The 13571-nt window shown below is 39.8% G+C and overlaps 1 protein-coding gene and 1 non-coding gene across 2 annotated transcripts in view; both read right to left on the bottom strand.

The window, feature by feature from the left end:
- Positions 1-1826: 1826 nt before the first annotated feature.
- Positions 1827-13571, bottom strand: part of LOC140934215 (uncharacterized) — a 42098-nt gene continuing 30353 nt past the window's right edge. The window contains exons 11-22 of the mRNA XM_073383880.1: positions 13240-13411; positions 11812-12094; positions 10886-11079; positions 10147-10364; positions 9258-9508; positions 8183-8404; positions 7781-7838; positions 5969-6043; positions 5822-5860; positions 4407-5146; positions 3306-3507; positions 1827-2658 (exon numbers count right to left, since the gene is read on the bottom strand). Coding sequence (XP_073239981.1) covers positions 2021-2658; positions 3306-3507; positions 4407-5146; positions 5822-5860; positions 5969-6043; positions 7781-7838; positions 8183-8404; positions 9258-9508; positions 10147-10364; positions 10886-11079; positions 11812-12094; positions 13240-13411 — 3092 coding nt within the window. The 3' untranslated portion in view covers positions 1827-2020. The remainder of the gene's footprint in view (positions 2659-3305; positions 3508-4406; positions 5147-5821; positions 5861-5968; positions 6044-7780; positions 7839-8182; positions 8405-9257; positions 9509-10146; positions 10365-10885; positions 11080-11811; positions 12095-13239; positions 13412-13571) is intronic.
- Trnag-ucc (transfer RNA glycine (anticodon UCC)) lies at positions 10516-10587 on the bottom strand. The gene has a single exon. It is a non-coding gene; the product is annotated as a tRNA-Gly (tRNA).

The following is a 13571-nucleotide window of genomic DNA, read 5'->3' as shown; positions in this document are numbered from 1 at the left end:
GACAAACCCAAAAAACAACGTTTATCCGTCCTCAAAATGTTCTTTCGGTTCTGAGTTTCCTTGACTTCTTCAAATGCAGATGAATTATGTTCACCATTACAAAATGCACAACGAATTCCTGATCCATCACCTGACCTTGCAAACAGTGAGTTAGCAGTTCCTGGGGAAAATCCTCTATTGGGTGTAGGAGTTGTTTCAGTCCCTTTCCTTTCTTGTATCTTCATGGTCTCACTCATTTCTCTAGCCCCAACTTCTGCCTGGATCACTTTCAACAGCTCATTTATCTCCCACACATCCTTGGTAGAAACTCTAGCAACATGTAACCTTACTTCAGCTGGCAATCTTGACATGATCACTGGTATGAGAAAACTACCATCTTGCTCTGCTTTCACTCCTAAACCACGCACATTAATCTTGATTTTGTCATAAATAATTCGCAGCTGACCAGGTTTATCCCATGTACAAGTTGGCAACTTGACAAGCTCATCCATATGAGCTGAAATGATTTGTTGCGTTTTACCAAAACGCTCTTGTAAAATATCAACTGCAGCCTAATAGTTAGTTTCTGACAATGTAAGACCTTGAATAGCTCGGGCAGCCTGACCTTCTAACAACGCACGAAGGTAATTAAACTTGTCAACGGAGGAAAGGTCAGCATTCTTATTTACAGCACTGTCAAAACTATCCCAAAATGACTTAAACTTTGTTATCTCACCGTTAAACTTTGGTAACACTAGCTTTGGTAGACATGGCTTCGTTGTAGACTGACTATGACTTGATTGAGAAGGCGGAATTAGAGGAAGTTCATTTACGGAACTCGATGATGAAGGTCCGCCATCTTGACTTGTTGTGAAATTAGTTTGAAATGCAGTACTCGGTGATGATCCGGATTCACCCTGACGAATTTGACCTGAATTTTCTGATGAGGCATGTTGGTTATCTTGTAATGGCATAGGAGCTTGATTTGGGTTATTGGTGGCTGTATGTTCCTCCGTATGATGATTTTGTGTCGAACCATGTGAAGACGAAGAAGTCTCGCCATTTTTTACCCGAGCACGTGCGATGGCGATTTCCCCCTTTATCTGTAGAATCCTCGAACGGATTTCATCCGCTACCTCAATTTCCTCTTCGATATGATCAACTGAACATATTTTTGTAATCTCCTCGTCAAATCCCGCAAGTAAAGTTAGCTTTTCATCCAATATTTGCTCAACAACTTTCACACGGCTCCACGTGATATCTTCTAAATCGGTGTGTTCGAGAATAGTTCTCGCTTCGTTTATGTTTTTTGTTACGACGATTCGATGTCCTTCACGTTTTGCCCGCAGGCGATCCAACTTTTCCTTTCCTTCTCCTATGACAACTGATGAAACGGCTCAATGCAATGATTAAAAATGAAAACGACTCAAACGAATGCAAAACTCTGCCCTGCGTTGGGCGCCATGTTATGAAGCGAAAAAATGGATGATTTATTGTCTTATAACATGTGACTATACGCGCGCGTTATCCTCCCGTGTACCAGCATAAAATGATTACAACAGTTGTTGTTGTCGGAAAACTTCAGTTGTTGAGCCATTAACATAATAGTTTTATTTGCCTTGAAAATAACCTGTAGAAAGTGTAAATAGCAACGACGACCTAGAGGTTTTCTTTCTAAGATACAAATTTCTTACTGCTGGTAAAGGAAAAATGTCGTCCACAGAAATTAAGAGGATCACCTTTCTTTCACAAACGGAATCTGATCAATGGCTCACACCAAGCGCTAGAAAAACAAATAATTATCGTACAAAGCCTAAAACAGATGAACGACATGATATAACCTTAGATCAAGAAAAGAATAAGACTTTTATTAATTTATCAGCCAAGACAAACAAGGGTAATCGTGTGTCTACATAGACCTCTGTTAGATCATCCAAAACACAAAAACATTCGGCGGTTTCCACAGTGCAGTCAAAAAGTAATTTTATTCCCAAGTCACGGTAACAATAATATAATTGTAAGCTTCAATTTTATTTCAGTCTCAAGGACTTCTGTTTTGTCTGCCGTCTTTAAAAATGGTAGGAAGATGGAACTTGTTAAGTTCACTTAATAGCAAATCACGTGTCAAGCCACGTGACAACTCATAAAATCGCAAGCACCGTCCTGAACTGTTTCCTGACCTAACTGACCTCATAGACTCGTTATTTAAGCTTGGTAAGGCGGGTGATGCATGGAAGGATATTGGGGTTGCCGTATTAGGAGGCGGTGGATGGTCAGTAAAACTGCCCCGAAGTAAATTCCCTTTTTCATCTACGAACTTCTTCTTGATAATGTTCTGGTTTTGGTTATATTCACCCAGCGCTACTGGCGAGTCCTGCTCGTTTAAATTATTCACCGCACGAAAAAAGTTGAGTTTCTTTTCTACAAATGGCTTCAATTTACGATGACTTAGTGGCGGCACACTTTGCGGCTTGGGAATATGCGGTTTAAAATTCGTCTTTCCTTGGTCGTTTTTTAGCATAAATGGTTCCTTGAGCTCGACTGGTTTGCTCGATATCTGAGGAAGATTGCCAGTCTCACAGTAATATGGAGTTCCTTCGTTCAACTGACGAAGAGGTGTTCCAGCTCTCCAAGTTAACTCCATTATTCCAAACTGACTCTTTCCTTCTAATTGTTTACCTACATGAATACGAAAAAAAATAAAAAACAGCGTCAGTATGCTACGACACTGAGCGCTAAGACACATAAGCAGAGCTTCATTGATGGTTTAAATTTTGATAAAATTGGCCAAGAGCTACTAGAGTGGTGGGTCTATAACAGCGATAAATCTCCTGTATAAGTAAAGCATCATCATTATTTTCATCTCATCCCTGCCTTTCAATGCCTCAGAGAATTGAAGCAGTGCATTGAAATGACGTCGATGATCTTTGTGGATTCAACAAGTGTCTGATCAGTAGCAGAATAAGCCAACTCGCTCGTTGTTAAGAGGACCCTCCATTACATCAGTGAGTTTGGCTGCTCATGGTCAAAGTTAATCTGTTCCGTCTTTAAGTCAATGCAAAGCTTACAGCTGAGTCCTACTTCTAGCTGTAAGCTAAGGCTAAGGCCCCGAAAGCGTGCAAGTCGATCAAAGAGAGTCCCCAAACATGAAGGAAAATGGCGTGCCCAGGGTAAAATACATCTTGGTCGCAGTTTTACCGAGAGCAAGAGAGTATGAGAGACTAGAGGATGAGAGTCTATCGCTGGCAACGCTGAGGAGGGTTTTCGGTATTTACATTTTCGGAGCTTATTTCAGCATAATTTTCAAGAGATATTTTCTATTTTACCTGTGTGAGTTGACAGCCTATGGGGAAGTGACGTCACTACAAAATCTTTTGCTTTCCGTTCTGAAGACTGGAGCCGAGAATTACTCAGTGCCCTTGTTCTGATTAACGTAGAATCAAGCAGCCGCTGACCACGAGTCCCTGGACCCACGCAATATTGCAGTGATGGCTGGAGGAATATCGGTGGCAATTCTGGCTCGCTTCTCTGATGAAATCATTACGTTAAATTAGTTTGTGATCTTAAAAATACAGTGGGTAAAATTGAAGACTTGAGATATACGGGATAGAAATAAAAACGGAAAAAATTCAGAAATTCCCACGGTCTGTCTAAAGAAGAAGAATCGATTTGGTTATATGTCGTTATTTTTTCACGGAGAGGGGGGACTACATAACCGTATGACTTCCTAACTGAATCTTATTTTGAATTTTTCGCCGAGTTTGAAGTGGTGGAGAAAACGAGAAAGTAGACTAATCCTCAAACTAAGACAGGACCAGGGGATGTTGCTTTACTTTTTCCCTGACGAAGATTTATTTTTCATCCGAAATATTGGGAAAAGTGAGATATGTCTTGTTTTCTAAATCCTTGGCGTTTAGATGAGTTTCAGAATGTTAGTGACCGTGGCCAATCAATCATGGTACAAATCCTGTTTCAATATAAAAGGTCATGAACAGTTCAGCGGTTCAAAGCCCCCGTTTGCCCTGATTGAAACACCCTGGCTCTATTAAGATATGATCCTTACCCTGCTAGCAGAGTTTTTTTTCGTCTTGCTCGATTTTGGTTTAATCGTGAAAGACTCTGCGTGAATCAAGTGAGGTCTTTGTTAGCCATTCGCTACATTAGGATACAGTTTCGAACCCAGGTTTAATAAAAGTGCGCTTGGCACAGCGGGCTTAGTTATGACCATCGGTTTATCGATAAAGGGATGCTCAAACTCGAAAATCCAGGTTTACAAGAGAAAACAAGATTGACTAGTTCAGAATTTAGGGCTGTGGTGATTTGAAGGCTGGACGTGATCAGACAGTCCCGCGGCCTTCCTTCTCCTCCCCGATCAAGAAAAAGACCAAATACTCGGCTTTGCTCGTAGGATGGAATTATGAACTAACCTTTCTGCTAGCGTAGGACGCTAACGAAGTCCTTGGTCCTATGTATTGTACTCCCTCTTGCGAAACAGATAAAAGGCCTTTCACTTCCATGTCAGGTTCCAAAATGGCGCATAGCCAGAGAATACCCTCAAGAGGACTGGTGAATGTCCGCGTCAGCTCTTCATTACCTGATGTTAGCGATTCGAAGTTTCCTAGAAATCTGTCAATATTTTGAAGCACTGAATCTCTGAATGTCATCAAAGTATCTTGGCACTTCAAAGGAAGTCTTCCAAGTCCATTTACAACAACAAAATCGCCCCTTTCTATAGTAATAAGGCATCCAGGCCGAAAAATACCTCTCATATTGATCAAGATTTTCTCCTTACTCTTTGACGTTTTACGAGTCAATTCTGCCAGAAAGCTACTAACAGGGGGAAGCCGACAAATAGCTTCCAGAAGATCTCCTACGTCGTAAAACTGTTGCACAGTTCCATCTTCCTGTGCTATATTTTGTGGAATAATTTTTTTCGTACGTTTCATCTTCAGCAGTTGTAACATATTACTATTTTGACTCAATTCTGTGACGCAGTTCATTACTTGAATAATTTGTTTTAGTGACAAGAGTTCTGTGGAACGAAGGCCCTCAGTTGCCTGATCCGTGTCACATTTCCAGCTCGTTCGTCCACGTTCTAGCAAGATCCATCCAGGAGTTGCCGTTGTCTCTTTTGTTGTTTCTCCTTCTTGAGTAATTGTCAAACGGTCTATAAAGAAACGTTTCAGGGGCAAGAGGATTAATAAACCTGTCGGGGACTATATATATGGAGCCGACCTTCAATCATTTAGTACGCGCTTTCTCAAACGCGAAGGCCTCTCTTCAATTTAGAGATCTCTTTGTCCCAACAGGATGCTGGGGAGAGAAGAAATGTAAGAGGGGGGGGGGGGGGGGGATTGGGCGTGTGCGTGGGACAGAAAAGGGAAAGAAAGACATGCGAGAAAGCCGTTTCCTCCTTCCCATAGTTCCTTTCGCGCTCACTGTCCGTTGAATTTATTCCTCCGCTCATCCAGCAGGGCCATTTGCAGAGGGAGAAGCGCTGAGACAGTGTTGGGCATGTAGATTTTTCTCTTGTGCAATAGCTTTGCCGCGCGAAGGAGTGAGGACGTAAGCTGAATGAATCCTATTGCTCGGATGATATGGCTGTGCGAGTGTTTAAAATAGTGCCCTTATCTTGATTGGTTTGTGCTTCTTGGTGAATTTCACTTTCATTATAACGATTTCAAAAGGAAAAAAACTAAACAAAAAGAATCGCAAAAATATACCCATTTTAATATATAACACTCAAGTGCTGATGTTTTTCGCAGTGTCTTTTTTCTATAATTTTATTTTTTGTCAAGGAAAATTCTGTAAAGAAGTTATAGAAGGTAGTTTGGCTTCTTACCAGAGCTCTTGACAGGTGTGATTACGTCGTGATCCAAGACTAGAAATAACAAGAAAAGAAATAAACCAACATCATATATACGTTTACTGACTTGAGTCAACATGCATCACATGGACATTATATTTCTGCGTGCAACATTTAACTTACCGACAGAGGCTTTTGAACTAAATTGCCTGCTTAAGGTGGCCGGGGTAACTCTGCTCTCCTTAGAAGAACTTGCAGCTGAAGGAAATAAAAGCTCAAGAAAATAACCACAAATATAAACGAACAGGAACTGCTTAGAATTTAGTTGATTGCTAATTAAACTTCTTACACTATGTTAAAAAAGTTAATTAAATTTGATTAAATCTTCAATCAACATGATTTTGTCCGAATTCCGTTTCGGCATCAGATTACACCGCTTTTTTTAAATTAAAGCGAGCTACGTTACTCCATCTCAAGAAGCCTTCTACCAACAGAAGTTCAAATCTGTTAAAGCTTTGATCCTAGGAGTCATTTCCTAAGTAGGTTGAGTTTGAGTTATTTTTAAGACCATAGATCCCATGGGGGATTAGACAACAGCCAATCACATAGCGCGAATGTGTTCCGCGTGGATGACCCACGCTCGTTTGTATAATAAAACAAGTTGGACGCCAAGTGTTATTTTTGTTGAATAATAAAAGACTAATAAAAGAATAAATATCAAACCAGAAATTGCTCTCTTCAAACTGTAAATCATAAATGATCCTGAGAGAATATTCAGTGTGTTAAGGATTTCCCTACTGTACTGTTAGCTCTATACGAGAGAAGAAGGGCGATTCTTTTTTAATTTCCGTTTCGCTGACAAAGCTTTAGCAGAAATCTCTCTTAAGTCGTTTTCGTCTACAAAACAAATAGCAATATCGCTCTCCGCGTCTTCCGCCATTTTTTCTGCTTCAACTCGTGAAGGACGCGTGGCTCTGAGCGTGGGTCATCCACGCGGAACACATTCGCGCTATGTGATTGGCTGTTGTCTAATCCCCCATGGGATCTATGGTCTTAAAAATAACTCGAGACGAATTACCTATGGAATAGGGTGTGTATGGGGGATGCCCTCTCTGTCCCCTTTATCCTCTCTTGTTTCCGTAGAATTGCTGTTCTGAAAAAAATATAAATTGTAAACTAAAGCTTCACTCCTAAGGAATCTACAGAAAAAAATCGAAGGCGTTGTATGTGCTAGAAGACCTAGAACCACTTTTTTTGAATTTTCTATACATTTGTCTGCAAGAAACTGAGTCCCGGGAAAAGTTACTGACAAATGTATGGAAAATCTAAAGCAGACCTCTGAAGAAATTTAAGCTCAGGTACGCCCCCCAAATTTTTCAGTACAATCCTTTGTTTTGTAGCTTTAGTTTACAAATTAGTCATATTTTTTTCAGAACAGCCGTTTTACGGAAATAGTTCGACATTAGATTCTCATACAAACACTGTAATTTCTCACACATTTGCCCACTCATCACGATGGCGTCGAAAACCGTCACAAGGTCTATTATGTCGCGATGTTATTGGTCGTCTGTGAGTTAAGCCGTGATGTTACTGGCCATGAAGACTCATGATGTCATTGGTGTGTTTCGATCCGTCTATTGTCACTGGGTTAAACAGTCTTTTACTGTTACTCAAATTGTCAGTTGTCCAGTCGTTCTCTCGTAGTTAGTTTTATTATTATTGATTCCGTCAATAAGTCTTTTGTTCGGTGCCGGTAACTGTTGACTACAATTCAGTGGTGTTTGTTCTAAGTTAGTAAACCAGCTTCTCAAGAGGTTCGAATGTTCCTTCTAGATATGACTGAAGTCATTTTAGAAGACAGTTCTCTGAAACAGCATTTCTGCTAGATGAAGAGAAAATTCTGTGCACAAAAGTTTTCTCGGATGGAAGAATAACAAGATCGAGTGTATCAGATCTACTAAAAAAACAATCATTTACAATTACATTTTTACATACTTAGCTGGGACAATTCCTCACCCTGCCTGAAACATTGACTGGGCGTCAAACTTCTACCCTAAAACAACAATAGAAAAAAGATTTCTTTGAAGTTCTGACTGAAAGATTATCGTTCTTTCTTGGTCACTACGAAAAGCGAAGCTGGCGACCCGTTATTAACAAAATGTCAAATTATTTCTATGTAATTATGCAGTAGGCGCCATAGGCCATTTACACGAGGGCGTCATTTTACAAATACGACCAGAATCCTTTTCGTTTTTCTTTTCATATTTATATTTGGTAATCCCAGCGAGATTTAAATGACAGAAGCCGTAATTTGCACAAGAAAGGAAAACCCTGAAGGATTCTGGTCGTAGTAGTAAATGATGTCATCGTGCAAATGGCCCATCAGTACAGACCTACCCCAATCTCTAATGATTTGGCTTCCTTTGCTTCTCTGCTTGTTGGCTCTGAGAAGCCTTTTGCTATTTCGAGCCCAAAAGGTTCCATTTTCTGAAGTAGTTTGCATCCTAACTTTGATTCCTTCAACGCTTTTTTGAATCTTCCTGTGTTAGATAAGGATGCCGGCTCATCAAATACAGACGGACGCCGTCCAGTTCTCGTGGTATCCCTTAGTCTTCTATCCTGTTGAGGAGAAAAACAAACAAACAAACAAACAAATAATAAAAAAAATCTCATCAGTGGAAATTTTTTTGTTCCTTCGTTTCAGGATTAAGAGACTACAAGAGATACAAACAATATTAATTAAGCGCAATAAAAGCCCGCGTTGGGGAGGAAATCTCGTCAATGCGTATGCACAAGCGATGGCGGTATTTACACTACAGGGCGTCTAACTTCTGGCTGGTAGGTGCTAAAATAAGAACAAACTGAAAAAGGAGAAGTCAAAAAACTACCGTAAAGCTGACAGGCAACGTGTATTGATTTTTCCAAACAATATTTCGATCGGCTGGCCATAACAACCTTCTTCAGGTTTACAGATGTACCTACCCGCATCAGTCAGAATTGGTCGACCGGACCATTCCTCTCATGAAAAGAATTCTACCACTAATTTGGAACCCTAATTGTTCGGCCAGATCCGTCTACTACTAAACAGTATGCACGGAATTGGTGTTTAACGCAAACACATGAAAACTTAAGCATACCGTATTTCTTCGAATAAGCGCCCACCCCCTCCCCCATCCCTTTTATTAACATTGGGGATACAAGGAAAACCTGTTTCTATTACCACTTTATTGATAACTCTGTGTGTAAACTGTAGAATAGGACTAAGGTACGCTTGATGACCAACAGGAGAACTTTAAAAGAATCCACCTCGATTAAGCACCTTTCTTCCATAAGCGCTCATCCTTTTTTTATCCCAAATTGTAAATAAGCGCCTGGGCGCTTATTGAAAGAAATACGGTATTTCATTTAAAAAATAAAAGGTTCGGCCGGCCATGCTCTCTAGTTAAAGTTTATAGGGCAATTTTCAAGTTACCATGGTTTTAGGATGTTTGAACTTGGCCTTAAATGGTCTCCTTCTCAAAGTAGTCCTTAGGTTATCAAATGAATCCCCCTTATCTTTGTCCGCTTCAGCTTCTTGTTCAATATTTTCCTGCTTTTTGTTCTTCTCCTGTCGCAATCGAACTGCTAATTCCATTAAGACTGCATTGTCGTTTGATGATAGTTGCAGATGTACTACTCCCGCGTTCATTATCAGCTCGCTTAGTCCCTCCATCGTGTCAACACCTAATAAGGTCATAGAAGATGACTATGATCTGAAACGGCTAAAATAACTGCGACAAATTCATTGATCCCAAATTGTTCTCAGTGAAAAGTGACGCGCTGCTCAAAAAGTTATGCGTTAAACTGAACTTCGGGCAAAAAGATGGTGTTAAGTGGAATATGATAGAAAGTACTGGATCTCTCTCTCTCTGGATCGGTGGTAAAAAAAAATCGTGACAAAGTCTCTGTGTATTCATATTCCGGAATACGATCAATCGATCTCGTCCTCGTGGATGAAACCAGGTAATTGACTGTCCTTTCAAATGAAAAGTACAGATCGGAAACATTTTATCAGAGGCGTTAATTTGCAGTTAGAAATTAATTGAATTAGGTCATTATCATTATCATCATCATCACCAACTATCATAAATCAACCACAGCTACACCAAATATCAACTTTCTTTAGCTTAGGAAAAGTTTTATCCGGCTATACGTTTGTCGTATCTACTGGTTAACAAATTGTTCTTGCAGTGCTATGATATTCATGTGCATGAATGCATCAGCAGTTGATCAGAGGCTTGCTCTTAACCCAATTAAGTTTCATCACCACAGAAGTCAAAAGGAGAAAATAAATAGATACCTTTCGTCTTCCCTTGTTATACCTGTTAGAGTTTTTAAAACTTTCTTCGCCTCTTCTCGGGTGCCTTTATCGGTATCCACGAGTCTGCGCACAACAGTCAGATAAGCATCTTCGCGATGTACCTTCATTTCGCCTAGAGCCCAAACTGCCGCCTGTCGGTTTCCTGCTTTTTCACTGTACGACAATTTAATAAGAAGATTTTGGATTTCGAGTTTCTTGTCCTCGGGGATACCAAACTCTCTAATGGAGAGAAATAAGAATGAGGCTTTCAGAAATATCTTAAAATAAAAGTTATAAGACATATTCCTACACTTGCCTAGACGATGAAACAATTTTGAAATAAAAAAAAATTACGCTGTCACTTGCAGAAAGAAAAGTTTAAAATAGAACTTGCGTCGGCCGGGAATCGAACCCGGGTCAACTGCTTGGAAGGCAGCTATGCTCACCACTATACCACGCACGCTATGTGCGTACTACAGGGTCATTCACGGCAGTTTTTTGTATGAAGTGTTCTCGTCTTTCCCTCAATGAATTATAATATCCGAGTCAGCTACAAGCTTGGTAAAAAATTAGAAAATATATCAAACGGTATTCACTAACAAACTCTCGCCTTCGCATACTTACGGATTGTAGACAGAAGGTTCGGTCATTCTTTAGTAAAAACGGGAATAATACAAAGGAACTTCCGTGAGTCACCCTCGAATAAACTAGCGCTTTTAACGTATACCAGCTATCGCTATTTTAAAGATGCAAAGTCTTGCCTTTCAACATTCATGAATTCTTCGCAGATGTCTTGAATGGCTTTAAAGCTGTTCATTTTTGGTAGAATTTTCAGCATGTTATCTATAACGTCGCCAACCTTAGGAATGTCTCGTCTCCTTTGAGCCAACTTTGGATACCAGTCCTTGCGTACGATTCGAGACAGCAACGGTAACTCTGATGAAGTGATCTCGAGCTAGAAACGATCGGTGTGATAAAGATATGATTAAAAAGGTTCCGAAGAGGAAAAAGAAATAAAATAAAAAAGAAAGGAAATATGGTCCATCTTTTCGTCTCAAGGTTTTTTAATTCTTACTTAAGAGAAACTACAAAAATAAAAACAACCAAACTCAGTACTCACGATTTTGATTGTGATCAGGACTAAAATTAAGAGCTTACAGACAAAGAACTGATAAAAATATGGTAATGTATATTAACGGACCTTCAATTTGTGCGCTCCAAGACAGGTTAAGAGAGAATAAACTTTGAGCAAGTAGAGAATAAAAGGTCAAACGATGTTAATAAACGCCCCAAGATCGTTGATTAAATTCGGATAAAAATAACCTTTATAGCGGAGCCTTTGAAACATAAGAAGAAAAATAAATAAAACTGTTACCCAACCGTTATTGACATAATTTCCGTTGCTATATCTCCTTCGTTTTTCTCCCGCCCACCCCGCGCGCCTTAGGCTATGTCCAGTCTATACCGTGGGCTAGCTTTTCGTGCCGACGCGAAAAACTTTACGGTAAAGTATGAACACCTATCCGATTTGTGACTCTCCACTTTAGAGATCGGCACTCCGTGACAGAAATCGAGCGAAATCACTGTTCTTCTCCCAGAGGCCCTATCTGTTGTAGTGTGAAAATAGCCTCAATCTAACCCCAGTCTTCTCACATTCAGTTTAAAATCCATTCATGTCTATTGTTACCTTCATAACGCTCTTCGTGCTCTCAGTTTCACTCGGAGACGACTGAGATTCGTCAATGTCTTCAAAATATAAGTCTTCCTCTTCTTCGCTCTCCTGTAAAGACTCTTCCGGTGTTTCAAGTAGTTCAGACCCAGACCACCCGTGACTACTCTCTGGGCTGGCGTCACTGACTTCCTCTTCTTCCGCGTCCGGTTCCAGTTCCTCCTCTTCCTCCGTAACGTATTCCATTTCTTTGTCTTGCTCTTCTTCCTCCTCCTCTTCGAATTCCATCAGTGGTCCTTCACTTAGAAACAAATAAAAATGCTTTAAAGGGGCTGTGAAGTCACGGTTGTCTATTTCATTCGTTAAATAAAAAAATATATATTGCCAATTACGCTTTCTTATGTGCTTTAGAACTTAATGTTAACGAAGAAATTACTTATAAACGACAAAACCACAGCTTTATGTCCAGTAAATATACTTCTCAAGCATTATATCAAACGTTACATACAACGAAAATGAACTTTTAAAACTTAGTTAGGCTAACAGGTTTTCAAAAACCCACTATTTCACTTCCTTTAATCTTCAAGTTTGTCTATCCGTACCTACTTTTGTAGTTGCTGACCTGTATTATCATGATTAAACGGCGATTATTTTTATGTTTCCCCTAATTTGATGGCAGTTCATACCGTTAGCTATATAATTTTGATAAAATTCATGACACTGCTCCTTCAAGTAAAGGATATTAGGCGTCACAAGCAGGATAAAACAAAAGGAATGTGATGAAGGTAACGTCTACCCTGTAATAGCTGGTATCCTGACCAGCGGGTTTCCCCCTTGTTTTATTAGGAGCATGCGCACGGGTCCTCGTCACTAGCGTGCACGAGGCCACCGTGAAATAACCTCAACTTTTCTTCAAGTTTCTCAAGTATTTTTGTAAGTTGTTTGTTGAAATTTTTTCTCGTAATATGGATTTCTTTTGTCGTAACTAACGGATACGTGTGGTGATGGCTTCGTAAGATACTTGTGAGTCATTCAGCCCCCTGTATATATGATTAAACGTTAAGTTCTCATTTTTAACGTCATGGATATCTTGTGCCACCATTCGCTGCCAGAACCCTATTCGGGTAGCTGAAAAGTCTTATCTCACATCTTCTTAAAAGAGAAAGGCCGTTAGATAAAATCTTGATAAGTTCACGCAAGTTTTTCTTCATTCTTTGTAGGTGTCTTTTTTCCTTTTAGGGCTTGCAATAAAAGGAATATCGGGAGAATATATTTTTCCATATTAATACTTATTATATCTCAGAAGGACATCACAAAAGTGCCCTGGCATATGAAGCTCCTGATGATGTTCAGGGAAATTGTGTTCATTTGATTAACTGAGTTATTGACTTCTAGTATGTTTTTTTTTTAAACCCGTGGATATTCCTTATCGCAACACTTATCTACCTTCGTGCCGTCCGAGGTCGTGGAGGCAACCTCCGCCTCAAACTAGAAGAGGCAGACTGGGAGACTTTTCGTCTTTTTCTTCCTTCTTTTTGTTTCTTTTTCTTGGAGCTCTCTTTACTCATTTTTTCCTTGAGGTGAGCTGCTTGCATTGATTTCCAAAGAGTCCAAAAATCTTTGAAAGCAAAAATAATCAAACTTTTACGGCACGACCTGTTGGTCAAATGAAGGTTCCGTAAACAGGTTCCGTAAACCCATTTAAAGAGACACAAACCATAAAAAAGGTACCCCTTTATGGTCTCTTTGTGAAACCAGAATCATTCGAAAACAAAGAG

The sequence above is a fragment of the Porites lutea genome, chromosome 4, assembly GCF_958299795.1.
Source record: "Porites lutea chromosome 4, jaPorLute2.1, whole genome shotgun sequence".
NCBI classification, from domain to species: domain Eukaryota; kingdom Metazoa; phylum Cnidaria; class Anthozoa; order Scleractinia; family Poritidae; genus Porites; species Porites lutea.
The sequence above is the reverse complement of the archived record's forward strand: the minus strand, read 5'-3'. Positions and strand labels throughout refer to the sequence as shown.